Here is an 18443-nt window from a genome sequence, read left to right on the forward strand (position 1 = left end):
GCAATGAACGTGTACTGTGAGCATAATAGATGACCCCGACCCCACGCGTGAAAGGAGTGATAACTGAATATGCGTACACCCAATTAGTCTGGTTGACCAATCACAGCCCACTTCCTATTTCATTCAAAGAGTCAGAAGTGTACCCGGTGTCTTCTCGCTTTCCGCTAAATTCAGTCGTCAAAAATCGCCTCTATGCGGTTAGGGAGGGTATTATTTCAGCTGCATGGACTTGCTAGTCAACATTTTTCGGAGGCATCAAAGATGAGTGTTGCTATCGTCGGAGCAGGGAAGATAGGCCAAGCCATGGCGCGGGGATTTGTTCGGGCGGGTGAGTTTTCCCACGTTGGTGTGATTACATCATCCAAAACAAATCGATGTGTGTATTTTGTGTGTACTGAGCAGTGTTAGGAGAGATATGGCACACAAGTGTCGATAAAAGTCGACGATTTGAATTTTGATAAAATTTGCCCATGTCATATGAATATGTTTGATATGATGTAAACAATATAGGCGTAGAGAAAGCATAATTTAGCGTTCTTCAACTAAAATCTTCACGCAGAGACCTGAGAAACATTTCGAAATTCAGGCATCTGATTCTCAACCCCTTCTAAGGATCCTAACATAACAATGTACCTTGCCAACGTGGCAACACTTGGCAACTCATGCATATTTTCTTCACTTTTTGAGTCGGGCAAATAAAGAGTTCCGCTCTATAAGCATTCAATATTGCCTGTGTATGTACGAATGTGACTCCGTTCTCCGTCCATATGGTGTTGTTTATACTGGTATTAAACATTTTATAACAGGGCTTGTGAAGGCTGAGCGTATCATATCGAGCTCTCCAGACCCAGATTGTCTGACACAAATAGGGGTGAGTACTGTATCATACCTCTATTTTCTTGATGTTACTAATAATGTGAAAATACAACCTACCAAACTACAGCTTCCCTTTTCCACATTATACCGTTCGCTCCTGGCCTATGGAGTCTTTACCTCCATGATTATTCAATAGTACTAGTAGTATTGTATAACAGTGGTTTGAGGACTGCAGACACTAGCAACTGTCTGTGATTGGTCATGGCATCAGTGTATGTTGGAATATCTACATAAACACCGTTCCTGGCATTGTTCAAGATTACAGATGCATACAGTGTACAAGTTTTTTTGATCAGGAAAAACTACATCATAAAAAGGCTTTGGTTAATCGACAAGTAGGATCCAAATACATACTGTAGTATAGGCTGTCTTCTTTTTTTCTGAAGTTTATCCCACAAACTTTACAACTGTCAAACGAACTTGTAGCCACAAAATATTAAAATGTTATTCTTACTTTCTGGTTTTGGGTGCTAGCTCTGTGCAAGTTGGGTTTTTGAAAAGCAAATTTTATGGTCGTCGACAAGCCCTTTACTGTCACCAGACCATGTCCAAAGTGCTCATTTGTCCTCAAGTCAGCCGGCTCAAATTTACGGGCTAAATACCATTTTTGACAAAATTGAGTTTATAAAATAGTCTAGGAAGCCATAGCCCTATTACTCTGAAATATCATCTGAATTACAAGTACACCACCAGAGTTTATAACTACTTTTTCTTGAATCATGTTTAACCCTTTTCCTGCCAAGTCCATATTTCACCACTGGGTCAAGATAGTTAAAATTAATGAAACAATATATTCCATATGGTTTATTATAGCATAATACTGTATTTTTTAAGGCTGTTGAAAACATGAATACTGTAAACTTGATTTTTTTGGACTCAAGATGCTATAACAGACCAAGCCAAGTGGGTGAAAATACGTCATGTTTTACTAGTAATTGCCTCAATACTGCTTTTTACTGACTCAGCTGATAGGGAAGTGATACTGTCTGGCAGGAAAAGGGTTAAAAATTACCAATGATAGAAATAACTGCAAAATTACAAGTGGTTGGTCCTTGTATGACGGCTATAGTACTCTCAAAGCAGAAGGAAGCTTTAAAGTAGTTATAAGCAACAAGATAACTCAAGCAATGCTTTAGTTGATGGTGAAAAATTGAACTTTTTAATTTCGTGTCAGTCGGAAAGCACAGTGCAGACAGAGAAATATTATACGAAAAGTGCTCAGTCAGGGACATGTTGACTACTTTGACCCTAAGATGTTTTTACAATGTAGCATTCATAAGCTGTGATGCGATGATATTCATTACACTGCATTCTACTGAAGTGAATGGAACAAACAGTTCTTGCAGCCAGACCAGAACTTCTCATACACAGTCTGCTGACTCACAAAACTCTGTCCCACCAACCAAGTAAATTGCCTACGTCAATGTTTAGAGCATCTATTCAGTGTTTTGTTGTTTGAAGACAAGATACATATTTAACGGTAATTCAGTCAACTTTGGTAGTCCAGTTTTTCCTATCAGGAATACTGTACATTTGTCAGGAAAGTTCTCTTTTTGAGTTTTCATTTTGGTAGCAATCCATAAAACTGCACATTTTGGCAAAACTATGCATGATTTTAAAAAATGAGGTCCATAAAACTGCACATTTTGGCAAAACTATGTATGATTTTAAAAAATGAGGAAAAAAGTTAGTCTAGAATTAGAGAGTTTGAAATAGAATAGGTTAAAGGTTACTGGAAACATATTTTTTCTATTTTGAATTTAATTTTATCACATACTGGTCTGCAGAATGGCCAGGGCAAAGTGAAATGTGGCTGCCGACTCCAGACTACTGAATTTGGACACATCTTTACAATGTACATGGTACAGTGCACTGCCAACATAACTGTTAGACTTTTTAATACCAGTTGTGAATGCTTACGTATAAAAATTCAGTTTGAAATAAATTTTGAGTTTTAATAATTAACATACCATAAATTTTTACAGTAAATATTCAAATTGATCACAGATATATACATTGTGAAGTGGTTGACGCCACATCATGCATGTCATAAAGTGGTCGCACAGGACAACTCTTGCTACATCAGTTCCTTTCATTTATGTACAATATAGACCCCAAAAAAAGGGATGTTTATAGAAAATATGCACATTGACTTGTTTGAATGGATTCCAAGATTTAACATGGAACAAGTAAAACACCTGACCATGCTTTGTTTGTAAATTGTTTACAAATGCAGTTTGAAAATTACCAGTTATAACGGATTTTATTATTCAGGGAATGTTATAAATTATTTTGACTGACTAACAATTTACATGGTTGATACTGATGTAGCTAGTGATGTACTGCTGAATTATTTCATTAGTTTTACAGAAAGTGATGTTGTGGCCAAAAACATCAGGCCCAAGGGACGTAATGCCTGTACAAGTATGGAAATGCTTGAATTCAAGGTCCAAATGGATTTCTATGACCTGCTTGTACTAATTTTGAATTTAAAGGGGTAGTCCTCAATCCCTGGTTCTTTCTCTGGTGGTTGTTGACATTGACTGTTTATATGATTTGAGTCCTTTGTTCTCCTTTAAAAGTTGTGTACAGTTACTCAATTTGTCTGGAGATGAAGCTGATAAAAACCTGCCCCAAACCATGGATGGTGGAGTTGCATCAATCTCAATTTCTGCATGCTATTTCAGCGTCAATAATTTCACAATAGTATTCAAATCATTCCCATTGTATTCTAAAATTCCACAATAATTGGTCCCTATCTGATGACATCAAAGAAAAGTGTAAACACAAAGACATTATTGTATGTTAATGAAACAAAGGAAACTGAAAACATGGTCTCATCCTAAACAGTTTCAAATTTATGCAAATTAGCCTGCGACTCTATCATCACCATTGTCTTTAGAAATGTTAATTCTTACAGACAGTATTATGTGCATATCGATATCATACCATAGATCAACTAGACTGCATTGTCTATAGGAATATTCAATAGAAAATAAATCTTCAAAGAGGGATACTGTCAAACATCCTGTGATAAAGTGACACGTTGATTATATTCAAATTTTATATCTTTTGAATTTAAATTGACAGATGGGTACATGAATGAGTATCGCATACATCATTCAAAGTATTCTTGATCTAAACTCTTATCCTTCTTGGTTTAAATTATACTCCAGTCTATTGAAATGTAGGATCTCAGAGCAAATATGTACAGGAAAAGTTCATCCATTTTACTGTTGTACTGTGGCCTTAAAGATTGAAATTCTGTACAGGGTAGACTTCAGACAACACATAATAACCAACATAATTGTCTCTTAGAAGTGAAGCTGGGTCTTCAATTATACTAGTAATCTGTTCTCTTCCCACTATTGAGAAAGTTTCTTTGGCCTTGCAATGCAACATGAATAAACTTGAAATATTTTTTCCACTTTGGATATGATATCCCAGCGTCAACTCCCTGAGTCAATATGATGCATAGCTTAACAATGTTTGTTATCTCTGTTGACAGCGTGTTTGAGTTCATGTTATTGCATCATAAAATTTCTTCACCATATGAAATTTCTGTGTTCACATATGGCAGGTAGCAAACATCCATTTTGCTGTACACCAAAAGAAATTGTAAAAAAAAAGACTGGTAGCATTCGAAAGACAGCTTGTAATTGTACCTTTCAATATTTCTGCTCCAAATGGGAATTTGACAATTTTTTCCAAGCTATGTAAACTTCCCCACCCATAAACTACAAAAAAATATCAAAATACCCAAGGATAGGTTTGGCTAATTGATGTGGCTAGGCCCACTAAGTTAAAAAAATTATGCAGATTCATAATAATTCTTATGGTGCAGATTCATAATAATCTGTGTTCATTTCCAAAAGTAAAAAATCATACTATGGAACAGATCATGTTACCATGTCTATAACAACTCCAAAACCACAATTACATTTGTACATACCAGTACCACCATTACTTACATGTCCATCAATAGAAATACTGGCATAAAGCTAAAATCTCTGTATAGTTAGTTTATCAATACACACATATGTACATATTATCTACATATTTAAATTGTGATAGCTTCTATTGGCATAGGTCTGTAGTATGTAGGTTGTCTTCTAATGTTTGCCCCATGTCTTCAGATACCATCAAGGTTATTCAGTTTGGCTTAAATCTTACAAATATACATCACTAATTTCAATTGAGTATCAAATAGAGTCTGATATCATTTATGGTGAGCCAGGATCTTTTTTAAAGTTTGATGAAAACGTTTCCCTGAATGGTCTAGATTTATTTGAAAATTGTATTGCAAAAAAAAAATCAATTATTTACATAGACATCTGTCAAATTAAAGTTCAATTACAGTTTGAATTCATTCTCTCAATCCATGGAATCTTGGTGTTTTGAACCGTGTTTTTCTTAAAATAGGCATTATTTCATGCAATTTGATATTTACTGTTGTCAGTAATAATTGGATGAAATCATAGAAACACTGCAATCAAAGTGTGTTTATATTTACATCTTGACAGATGCATATTTTTTACTAGTAAATCACGTATTTCCCATTTATACATGTTAGCTCTGTAACAAGTGTTGCATTGCCGTGTCTGTGAAACACCTGTTAGCTACCCATGGTTACTTGTACAATCATTAATAGAAGTTACTTATCAATGCTCGGCAATAGTGCATGAAAATTTATATGTTATATATAAATTTTATCATTAAATATATTCAATAGACAGATACTTGTAAAGAATGTGATAAATTCAAAACACACTCCTTCATGCTTCCTTGATAATTACCTGCTGTACATGATGTCAGACCTGTAATTCACTTCCATGTTCCATTCACTTCCTTATAATCGTACCTGTCAAGTGAAGTTACTGTAATTCCCGGATTAAAATATTGCTGACTTTTGACCTTTGATAGCTGCAGTGATACATGTACATGTACTTGTTTGGTTTGAGCTTTGATTTGAAACATTTTTGCAAAGATCACTGTCTGCATTGATCATAATGCAAACTGTTGTGAAAGATGATTGCAGTACATATTCTGCAGTGTTTATAATATTGAATTATGATGATAAGGCTTTGCAAGCCATAACAGAAGGCTTGGACTTTAGCAAAACACACCAGTGAGGGCGCTTTTTAAAAAGAAGCTCAAAACTTCACCAGACTTGTCTGTACAAAAGTTTATTCAGTACTAAAGCAAACCACCATCAGTCTATGGAGATTTTCCCCTCTGAATGTTCAAATGGTGGATATTTAGTTGAAGTCTACCGTGATTGCCATCATGGAAAGGTCTTGGAGCTACATTTTCTTGTAGTAACTGCATAATGACCCTCGTACTAATATCATGTGATCTCAAATTTGTTTTAGCACCAATATTACAAGACTATCAACACACATGTTTAATATATTGTGTTCCATTTAATATAATGATTTTAACAGGTTTCTTTTGTAAATGACAAAGTATCATCAATGAATATTTCAAAGATCTCAATGTGTCATTGTGACATCTACGGGTTTGTGTCTCTGTACAGTTTATCCAAATGAAATTGTCAATGACATCAATAAGCCAGAGTAAGGAGACAATAATCTGTACACTTATTCATATTTAGTGGTAGCACTACAGTAAGTACTATGATATTTGTATAGAGGACTTCATGTGGAGTCAGAGTGTGAAACTATGCATATACATGTATGTGTATTAAAATTGTGCCTGAGAGACTTAAGTCAAAGTTAGTTGCAGGGGGAGTATTAATTAGGGGCAAAAATTAATAGAAAGTATTTTCTCTGATGTACAATTTTTATTCCTTTCGTCCTATAGGCATTGGGTGTGAGGACAACCTATGTGAATAAAGATGCCGTCAAACCAAGTAACGTTGTATTCCTCTCAGTCAAACCAAATATAATGCCATCAGTTCTCAGAGAAATAGCTCCTGTTGTGGGCGAAGATCATCTGATCATTTCATTGGCTGCTGGTATCACCATTGAGTACATAGAAAAAGTAAGTCAGCCAATCATGGCAAATTAGTTTTCTTTGAATACTAGAAGATAACATACAAGTGTTTAAAGTAGTGTAAAATACTTACATGCCAATATTGCAGTATATCATTCTGCTCAATACATTGTGTGTACACATGTATATAGGTGCATTGAAAACATGTCACAGAGTCAGCAAATACCAGAGTTTTTTGCAAGGTTTTTGGTACGTAAGTAAATAATATGGGAACCATGGTAACATTTTTGTTGTCCCCTAATTGGATTGCATTGATATTCAAATTGAAAATGCATTTCAAAATTTAACCAAGGTACTGCCCTTGACAAAATCATAGATAATATATTAACTTTTCAGGGGTCTCAGGACCAGTTAAAAGTTACATTCGGTGGTCCAACTGGCTAGCTTGACTGGTCTTGTATGCAATTTTAGCATACATTTCTATTGGCAATGACTGGTCAAACCTCACCACTAGAGGGGGGAATTCACTGGTGCCAAACCTTGGATCAATCCTGCACATTTCACAAGATCACACTTCTGCAGGATGTGTACACTCTTGCAAAGTCTAAAACTGTCGGCAGAACTTCATGAAGTTCCCAGAAAAATTAATAAACTCCTGTAAAATGCTATTATCATGCCATTATAGGAAGGAACTCATGATGTTGTAAAATACTAGTTCTCATGAAATATTTTTACAACATCTAGAGCCTTCATGACATGTTGACCAAAAAGCACTCTTAAAAATTGGCGTACATAACATCAAGTACCCATGAAAAATTGCTGAAAAACCTTCGTACAAGGAATTTGGACTTAAGGAAGTTTGTCATCCTAACTCACATGTAATAGAAGTATATATGTAACACTGCAGATGAGGAGTGATTATGTCATAATATCAAAACCTTCATTGAATGTGCAAATGGGGTTAATGCGCTGCTGTACAAACAAACTTAAATTTTGCTACCACAGCTTACTTGTGTATTTCAGAATGCTAGCTACCAGTCCCACATGTCATGTTATCATTTCACAAAATATATCCATTTCACTGATAAATTCATGGGTTAATGAGACAACTGCACATTCAGTTATTTGTCCAATTCATAGTAATAAACTTAAATTTTAACTGGAGTAAATTAAAGTTTCCAGTGGTTTTAGTATACTGGTTTTCAAATACCAGAATTGATATTGTCAATATATACACGTTTGAAGTTCTCTTAATAGTGTTTCAACCTATATATTCAAAATATCATTACTCCAGTTCAGATATCTCCACAACATCAGATCTGGTCATTACTCATATGTGCATCATTAATCAGACAATATTAGAGTCATTCTAACATTTCATGTTGCACTTTAACACTTCCAGAAACTGCCACCAAAGTCCAGGGTAGTACGGGTAATGTCAAACACTCCGTGCCTCGTCGGTGAAGGTGCTACGATATTTGCCAGGGGTGCAACGACAAAACCACATGATGCTGAAATTGTCCGGAAGTTCTTCTCCAGTCTCGGTTACTGTGATGAAGGTGATGAGTCGTTTATTGATGCGGTGACAGGGTTGAGTGGAAGTGGTCCTGCATATGTAAGTCAACTTCTTGATTGTCACAGCGCCCTCACTGGTAACATAGTGTGACCCTTTCCTGTCTTGAATTGTATTTTATCAGCAAAGTGTAGCGAGGGGACCTGTTTACTATTGGACTGGCTTAGTCTTGAGGGTGTATCATTAGATGTTTTGTAGCAAACCAGAGGAGGGAGAGTGTAGTCAACTATGTACTTGTTGAGTGAATGCGCTCCGACAATGTCACTTGCTCTTTACCTTCATGCCTTAGTCTAAGTTAAATTGTTTTGTGTTGGAGATACGGTAAAGTTTACTGGTGTTTCCATTTATTTTCCTTGGATACTATTTTGTAAACTGAAGGAGCCAGCCATGTTAGGGAACAGCCTAAAATAAGCAAATGTTTTCTAGACGTTGGCCCATATTCCAAAACTTCAGCTGTCTCACTGGTAAGAGTCGGGTGAAATCTACAAGTCTCTCCAAGTGCACTAAAACAAGGGATGTGATTGTCACATTTTCCTCATAGCTTTTACCCATATGTCCATATCACCCTGACTCTAATACTCTCAGCATTGCTGACTGACTTTGAAAAGTAATGTTCACCCTTTTTTTGGTGTCAGGCATTTTGTGCAATTGATGCCCTTGCTGATGGAGGTGTGAAGATGGGATTGCCACGGCAACTGTCAATCAAACTTGCAGCACAGACATTACTTGTGAGTATATTCACATGTGCAGCCTATGGGCCTTTGATTCCTTTCCCATACAATATTCCAAGATGAGGTTGGGGGAATGTTGACTTAGCAATGTTATCCATTAAAAAAGCAGAGGCGGTATCACTGGACAGTTTTTGGGACATTTGATGTGAAAAGTAGTTACTGTTATTATGACAAAGGTTATTTCAGAAACCTTGGAACAAAATGTTGTACAACAGAATGCATAATAAATCAAAGGAACTTGTTAAACTGTTTTCAACAAGCGACAAAATGTATATGAATAGTGTGAATGGTGAAATAAAGACAAAAATACAAATGAACAAAAATTGTGCCTTACTTTGGAATGTAGCCACAGCATGAAGTGATATTATTTTTTTGCCTTACTTCCTGACAAGTCTTATTGCAATTTTCCCAGTGGTGTTTATTGGTCAGAAAGGTAATTCCTCACTTTGAGTGTTGGAATGCATCTATTTTTCATTTCAACATCAATACGTTTACCTCGTTGTTTGAGGCATTTGACCCCATCCATGTTAGTACATACAGTACTGGTGACCTTCGACCTTATCCACACATACTCATTTCTGTATTCCACAAGGGAGCGGCCAAGATGATTTTGGAAACCGGCAAACATCCAATGGATTTGAAGGATGACGTGTGCTCCCCTGGAGGTTCAACAATTTGTGCAATACATAAACTGGAAGAAGATGGATTCCGGAAGTGCCTTATCGATGCTGTTGAAGTGGCTACGTTGAAATCCAAAGAATTATCTGAACAAAAGTAAATGTCATTTTTTATCTGTGTAAATTGTTTCATTTTTATTCTGTGGCATAAATCACTCCATGTATCCCATAATATATTGAGGGAGGTTTCCCCAATGGTTACATACAGGGTTTTGATAAAGTTTAGGTAAACGCATTCATACTTTGAACTGGCCAAAGTTCAAATCACTCCTCTGTGTCTGTTTTTTTCAGCCACTGAAAGTTTCAAGGTCACTCTCTCTGATAGAGATCCTTTCTGTCTTCCCGCAAATCATGCCAGTTGAGACAACAGAGAGTTTTAAATATCTTTGTTGTCATGACAAAGACTTCTTGCATTCCTGCATTAAACCTGTTAATGGCCGTCACACTTGTTTTGAACAGTGGAAGTGTAATAACTATGGAACATGGCAGCACTGTGGTCTGTTCAGAGTTGTGTGTAATTTTGGAAAATTGCCACTGAGGGCGCTAGATTACTCAGGATGCTCAAACCACTGTACAAGTTTACCTTGATCTCACACCTGTCAATGGGTTTATCCTGAAATTTGAATGGAACATGGTACAAACACTTAGAAATACAAGCATTTCCATATGAGTCGGTACAAGGTGGTTAATTTGTACCGCCATCAAGTGATCTATTTGGCACACTGAGTCTGTCGACATGGCACGCATTCTGGAGTAGAACCATTTGGGTTTTGGTCACTGAATCTTCTCAAGTAATAACATTTGGCTGTATATTATTAGGGTCGCTGTTGTAAATGAATTGATTGATGGTCTTGTGCTCGGAATAAGTTCACATTTTGATCTGAATCACGATGATGTGTGGAAATTTTTGTAGTTCTTTGACTGATATCCAGTCGTGATATGAGTGTTCACAGGGGAATTATGCAATCTTGATACTGTGATTAGAAATTAGAAATAGTTTGCTTGTAACTTTCATCAGTGGTTCAGATTTCATTTGCAGGGAACACATTATTTGGTTTTGTACATTGCTCTTGAATCTTTTAAAGAGCTTGATCAAATTTCAAGCACAAACAAGGAAACCATGGATGTATCTGTATACCTTATTTATACTTGACATATACTTTCTTCACTTAGTTTCATTGGATCTACTTTTTCACCTCTGTCTCCTGTTAACACCTAAGAGTTGTCTGTTGTTGATAATACTAATTAAGATATTTTCAAAAACTTCTAATCTATACACTTATTCATAAATAAAAGCTTTAAATTATTGAGTCAGCAAGGATTTAATATGCAGCTGTATGACAAAGTGACCAGCAAAACAGCAAGTTATGACAGGTAGTACATTCATTGTAAAAGTGGACTTGCATCAAGATTCTCTTGATGGCTGCTTTCCGCTACAATACATGAATCATCACTCCTGCATGTTTGCAATCGGTTTCATGGAAGGTCATGAATCATTGTGCAAAGGTACTGCAAACACATTAATCTATGAAAAAGTGCTTTGCAGCATATGGTACTGAACTGTGACTTTTGTACATTAAACATACATGATACAACTGAAAGTGCTAGATTGCTGTATGATAGAAGATCACTGAAATCATCAGAGGCCCTACCACTGCTTGCAGCGATATCTCATCCAGGATGGCACCATTGACCCCATGACCTTTATGAAAGTGATGATTTGTGTATTGTATAATGAAAAGGGTATTTCAGTATAACGATGTCCAAATAGATAGCGAGAATGCCTGATGTGATGTCATGTACAGCAACTGTTATATCAAGCATGTAAAATAGTAAATTCATAATCTTGCTGCCAGGGTTGTCATTTTGTCTTACAGCTGCTCAGTGTAAATTCTTGTGGACAGAACTGTAAGCTGTAACTTTTGATAATTTTTTCAGTGTTTTTGTTCCGTAAAGCATGTTGATATTTTATCTTACCTCCCTAAAAGTTGGAAATATAAGGTTTTATATGAGCATTACTGACACAATTTTGTGCTGTACAATATGCAATGTTGTTTTTGAAAAATGAATTCTTATTGGGGACTAAATTTCAATTATTGATAATAATGTGGTATATTGTACTCATACAGGTTGTGTTGTCCTGTCGAATAACATACCAGGCATTTCAATATGATTGGGAGAGTGGAACAAAAAACTGTATTCTATAAACGGAACAAAAATACTGACAAATACATCAAGATTTAAAGCTGGTGGAGTTTAAACTCTTGGATTAACCTGCTGATAGCATTATGCAACAGTAATTTAACATTCTCATCACCCTAGGTAGAATGGTGTGTAGTGGTGTTGTGCTATGCTTGCTACTGGTCAAACTTTAACTAATCCACACTCTGACGTAAAACACACTGCAATATTTTCTCTTTCTTCTTTTTTTTGTCCACAGAGATGACGGCCCTGAAGAATTCCATTGTATTCGATGACAGAAAACAAAAACAAAGACAAACTTATAAATTATTTTCATCCAAATTTTAAATCACCTGTGTGGACTTTTGCTATGTTTGATCTACATTCTCAGAAAGAAAAAGGATGTGACAAACTTCCATGAAGTACGTATCTGCATCTGTCTGATGCTGTGTAATGTAATTGACACCATGCAAGCTGGATGGTTAATGTGCTGTTGTGCACAGTTAAAAGCCTGTTTGCACACTCTCTTTGTTAAACATCTTTGCAGGTAACGCCTTACTTCCCTATCTTTTCCTTCCCTCATTCGATTAACAGCTACATGTAACTGAGACTAAGTCCCAAAAAAAGAATAAAGGCTTTGTTTCTCATCCTTGTACATTGATCTAGACTAGCCATATCAGCATTCTTACAAGGTTTACTTGAAAAAAGTTATTGTAAAAAGAAGACAGTGTGCTAACTTGGTAGGAAATTTCTGTGGGATTACACATTCACACTGGACAATTATGAACCACGAACTGATCCTGTTATCTTGCTGTATGGAACAATAACTGATGCACCATGCAAGCATAGACCCTAATGCTCCAGCGTCTGTGATGCAGATGAACATTCTGCCATTGTTGTTCATATGTTGGAAGGTCAGATCTTGTCAGGTAAAAAACAGAGTGAAAATAAAAACTATGTTGCCACATTATTTTTTCAAGAAGCCCGCCATCAGAAACATAGCTATGATTTTTTTGGGCCTACATTGTAATAGGTTTTTATTGAGGAAATGTCACCTTTCTTTATACACACAACCAGTGTCCCACATGACAAAAAATGATGAATAATTTAGAGTGACCTAATTCATCAATTGTACTCAAATGCCATGTGTTGATGTGACCCTGTATCTTACCCAACAGCTGTTGAGATTAGAAAGAATGAAAGCATGGCATGTGTCTCTTCGGAGTAGGAATTTCAGAACCAAAGCAGAACTTTTACCTCCCAGTGACCTCGTCAGAATCTAGAAATATTTTCGTTTCAAGTGATGTAATCAATCATTTTCTTTACTGATTGACCATTTTAACCACCAGCGTATTTATATAGAACTGTTCACGTCCATGTACTATTCATTGCTGTATTGACCACAATATAACCACATTTGCTTCTGTTGTACAGTAACACTGTCTCCTCAAACAACTTATTTTATGAGTATTTAAAACTAAAGTACCAGAGTGTGCATTACGTTCTACAAAACTCTGCCACTGAAAAGAAATATTTGAAAAAATTATGTTTTTGTAAAAGTTAATCATTTATTATATAACTGGATTGTATATGAAAGCGCTGAATGTTTAAATGCATTTCAGCAATGATGGATTACACAAGCAATTGCTTGAAGCAAGTTCCTTTGACAAGTAATCTAAGATAGATTTGTTTCTGAAGGTAGAATGCGCCTTGGGGATAGTTTTATTTTGAGCTTTCACTTTTTTCAGTTCTGATCTGGTCTACCACATTGAAAAGCTCTTGGTGTAAAAAATTTTGAATATTTTTTCGAAATTAGAAAATGTTATTTTTAACACAGAGATGGCGGCCATTTTGAATTTCAAAGATTGGTAAATATGTAGGTAATTTGTTTTGTCTAGTACCAACCTTCGCACTGTGACCTCTGACTTTTATTCTTGATTTGATGAGAGAATTGTTAAAAGTTTTATTTTAGAAAAGTTTGAGCAAAAGTGTAAGTCTTTTACTTTCAGGGGGCATTCTATCTTTAAAAGGTTTTATCAGTAACAGTAATGAACTTTGTATTTGATGGGAGATCGAAGCCATCCATATCAAAAAGCGCTCTCAAAGATAAGAATGTGAGCAAGAAATTATGCAGTTAACATCACCCCAAGACCAATTTCACAGGCCAGTATATCAATTACCTGTATGGCTGTATTTTAAAACAGTTTCTAAGCCCATAAACATGTACTTTATGTTTGGTATTACTTTCGTTCACCATTATTGCCTAAAAAGCATTGATCTGTTACTAGTGTGTATCGTATGAATTGAAAAGGGACATTTCGCTTCAGAGAGGCTTTTCAAGGAACTATGTTTATTTCAGAAATGGGTTCTGGGACTGTTACCCAGGGATATTAACCCTATCCCTAAGACCTTGTCTAAAGGATGGGTGGTAATTTTCTTGGAATAGCTGTCCTGGTACCAAGAAATGACCTACAATATTACTAGGTTACATGTAGTGTCATGGGCAACCATACCATGTACATAATGTACATAGTAACTGCCCCATCTGAAAAGATAGAAAATAATTTTTTTTTTGTGCGAATACCAAAAATGGCTTCTTTTGGCAATAAATGCAAAAATGCTGCAGAACGTGTGGAAAGAAAGATTAATTGTAGTTTACAGCGAAGGCTGAAGTCCAGGAAAAATTGTTTACAAAGAAAGTGACCAAATAGTTACATAATGTGGCAAGACCAAATACACTGTTCCCATGCGCATGCTATGCTGTAGTACAAATGTACATTATCTAAGTGGGTATCTCTGTATGTATGAACTCCCTATGAAGGGCATCCTTTGAAAACACTGATTATTACCAAAGGAAGATGAGTCCAGCGTATTTCAGTTGTGCCATGATTGAAGATGCCAACATCTTGAACCCTTTGAGTGCCAAACACAATGTAGTCAATTTTTACAGATCCAGACTTATTTGTTCTCAGATTTACCCCAAAATTCTGATGAAAAACTGTAGCCAATGAAAAGTTATGCCTTTGCTCCAATATTATCAACACAATTAAAATATTGCACTGAAATTTAAGTGGGAAATATAAGAGCACTCAAAGGGTTGTGGAGATGCTTTTATATATTTTTGAGTGAATTGCTTGTTTTTCAAAATGTGAATAAGAGGACACGATATGGACACCAAGCACTCCTGAAAATGTTGCACATAGATTATTTACAGTGACTTTTAATAATACTTTAGGAAGATTTTCTCATTCTATCTGAGTTTTATTTTCATGAATTGAATATTATATAAGTTGTTTCTGTTCTTCCAAAATTTGCAGTGATCTCTATCTTTTCTTTAAGATTTTGATGTGTTCTTCGACGAATAATTGAGAATTTGACATAATATTCAGAATAATCCTTTGTGAAATGATATAGGCAATCACTTGTGTGTAGCCACCTGTAGAAAGGGAGAGTGAAGATTGTAGATGGGTGGTCTTATTTCTAATTCATCAGAATCATTATGCTGCATAGCCAACTGTAATGGTAAACAGAACAGATACCGCGAAGACTGGAGCATGTCATGCCTATAGAAACTGACTACGTGTATGTGTGTGTTTGACTTGTGAAATGTTTAGATTTGTTTGTCACAATATTTTGTTTCATGTGGAGAGTGTAAACTACATTTTGTATTGCTTTTAGATTCTGTACTTATTTATATAGCATTCCGACAGTATTGACTGAGAACCTTATTTTTGAAGACAACATACAACCTGATCAAAATTTTCATGTTTTCAATCAAAGAATCTCTTTCATCAACAGAAATTCTATCTTTTATATTCAAACATTTATTAAAAACAACTCTCAGGACAAACGAGAATGTCAAATAACAATCAAATTATGACCCAGAAATCAATATCGTTGTTTGTCCTTTTTTGTCAGTCTACAACCATACTTGTCACTCTTCCTTTTTTATTAAAAATAAACACCTGAATAAATTCAATGTATAAAATGACTGATGCTTATCAGTTTGCTTCATTGAGCTGTGCGGTCTTGCAATGTATGACAGCTACACAGACACTAAGAGGATGTGCATTACGTTATCAACAGCCCAATGATCTTGAGGATTTATACAAGATCAACTCTAGTCATTGTATCATATCAAACACCTAGGTTTTTTCAGCCTGTATTCACATACACATACAACAGAGTTCTCTGATTGGCAACTGAAGATGATCGATGAGGACATGGGTTATCATGTATTATATCATACCAATATATTGATGGCACAAATACTGCAATCTGATTGGTCGAGACATAAAAAAATTACCATGCTACGTTCACAATATAGCACATTTTGAACAGGCAAGAGTTTCTAAGCTAGAGAAAAACTCCCTGTTTGATGTTTCATGCCAGAATTGCAGTTTCATTTTATGATATACATGTAATAGTTATAAACCACCTCAGTAACATGTATACCACTCTATTTTGACCAGTTCCATAGTATGCACTCACTATCGCTCATGGTATACTTTCACTGCGTGTGGTTTATTGCTGAAATATTTACTTGTATTGGCTTATTTCATACGTTGGGATCCATTGTCCCACTAACTAGTCTTCTGATGTATTTTAACACATTTTCTCTAAACTAACATTTCTTTTTGTCTTTAAACATGAAGGAGAACATCGTAGTTTTACCTTCCAGAAATTTTATTCTTTCAATTACAAGTTGTGTGCACAAGTCAGGAATATATGATATACATAGTAGCCTTTTTATTCCAAAGATTTAGAAATATTGATATTTAGAGACAGCAAAAGGTATTGCTATTTTCATCCATGACACAGCATTTCATGCCATATCTAATCACTGGATAATACATATAACATGTGCTCAAAGGACTGGAAAATTACTGCCCCCGCAGAATTCAAATGGAGATCATGCCAGACACCTATTGGATTTATTGGCACTCTGTTGATGAATGGCATTGCAAAACACGCAATCAAGTACCACTCAAGATAAGGATCTGGAAGTAAACCGGAGTAGTATTCAATCATATGCTACAAATAAATTTTTTTTTATCATGGCATATGCCAAGCTACTGTTCCATTTTTTAGAGATTGATGATAATCTTTAATAATTACCATCACATTACACTTTATTAAGATGTTGCAATACATTGTTATTGACACTTATAAACTCAAACTTTGTCTTTTACCTGCCACAATCGTATTTATGCATTTCTTCCAGTAAGGCCAGGAAGAAAAAATAAATTGTTCATCGGAATCGCCGCTTCTACTTTGGCATATTTGGAAATTTTTTTTTTTGATCGCGGCAAATTCTTACTTCCGCATTACAAATATGTTTAGTACTGCCGCTGGTGGCGCCCTACACTTTGTCGGGTTTTCGCGGGCACGGCCCACGGGATTTTTAATGAGACTTCCTACGTGTTTGTTGTACGGACTTAGTTGACCGCCAACACGTTGTTGTGACGTCTGAATTTGGCGAATCACGACGCAAAGTGGGTCGATTTGGTTAGGTTAGTACATGTCACATCATGAGTATTAATTTGATCGCCAACATTCGACGTGATGGCCAACAGTTAGTTCTAAAGACGCTATTCAGTGTTTGTCCTGATATTACGTTCGGCGATTTGTTCAACAAGATCGTGACAGCAGATGGACGGTGCATACGATTGAATGAAAATTGCATCGAAAGTATAAAAAATAGCGCCAATGGCACTTGATCACAACTGGCACATTGTGAAACTACTCATAATTAATGAGGTACAATATGTGGCGTCATGCGGTGTCCCATCATACCATATATGAAGGGTGTAGCACTTGTGGTTACTGAGTTATGGACAAATATGTATATTTCAGGTCAAATGTCACTGAGGTCATGTGACATTTTGTCAAAAAAATTGAATTGCTAAGTCATCCCTATATACCAAAAATCAGACCTAGCTCTATTGGCTCGCTCAAAATTAGATATGCACATAATTAATGAGGTACAATATGTGGCGTCATAAGGTGTCCCATCATACCATATATGAAGGGTGTAGCACTTGTGGTTACTGAGTTATGGACAAATATGTATATTTGAGGTCAAAGGTCACGGGAGATTTTGTCAAAATATTTTATATATCTGCGTGAACGGAGGGACATGACCCAATCTATAAGGCCCTGGACTTCATCCATGGGGACTAAAAACTGTGTCACTGAATCCTTTTTGCAATATGAATATGATGACAAACTAAATTTTTATTTTACTTGGCCTTACACATGGGATTCGATAGACAGCTGACTTATACATGGTAGTCTATGGTGGTGTAAACTAAAAAGTCCTCTAACATGGGCAAATCGACGTGCATCTGTATGGGGTAGGGTACTATCCTTGTGCAAAGTTTGAAAGAAATTGACCTGGGCATGTCTGAGATATCTGCGTGAACAGACGGACGGATGCACACACGGACG

At 35.9% G+C, this 18443-nt stretch overlaps 1 protein-coding gene across 1 annotated transcript; it reads left to right on the forward strand.

Annotated features, from left to right (window-relative positions):
- The first annotated feature begins 109 nt into the window (after positions 1 to 109).
- Positions 110 to 15984, forward strand: LOC139116143 (pyrroline-5-carboxylate reductase 2-like). The gene is made up of 7 exons (XM_070678685.1): positions 110 to 328; positions 807 to 871; positions 6700 to 6879; positions 8234 to 8446; positions 9040 to 9132; positions 9728 to 9909; positions 12253 to 15984. Exons 1-7 carry the CDS (start codon positions 193 to 195, stop codon positions 12287 to 12289), a joined length of 906 nt encoding a protein of 301 aa, XP_070534786.1. The 5' UTR covers positions 110 to 192; the 3' UTR covers positions 12290 to 15984.
- Positions 15985 to 18443: the final 2459 nt, after the last annotated feature.

The sequence above is a fragment of the Ptychodera flava genome, chromosome 17 (assembly GCF_041260155.1).
Source record: "Ptychodera flava strain L36383 chromosome 17, AS_Pfla_20210202, whole genome shotgun sequence".
Taxonomy (NCBI): domain Eukaryota; kingdom Metazoa; phylum Hemichordata; class Enteropneusta; family Ptychoderidae; genus Ptychodera; species Ptychodera flava.

Coding starts and splice junctions, on each gene's coding strand:
- LOC139116143 (XM_070678685.1), top strand. CDS start 193: ATGCGGTTAGGGAGGGTATTATTTCAGCTGCATGGACTTGCTAGTCAA. Junction 329..806: donor GCGGGGATTTGTTCGGGCGG/GTGAGTTTTCCC, acceptor ATTTTATAACAG/GGCTTGTGAAGGCTGAGCGT. Junction 8,447..9,039: donor GTGGAAGTGGTCCTGCATAT/GTAAGTCAACTT, acceptor TTTTGGTGTCAG/GCATTTTGTGCAATTGATGC.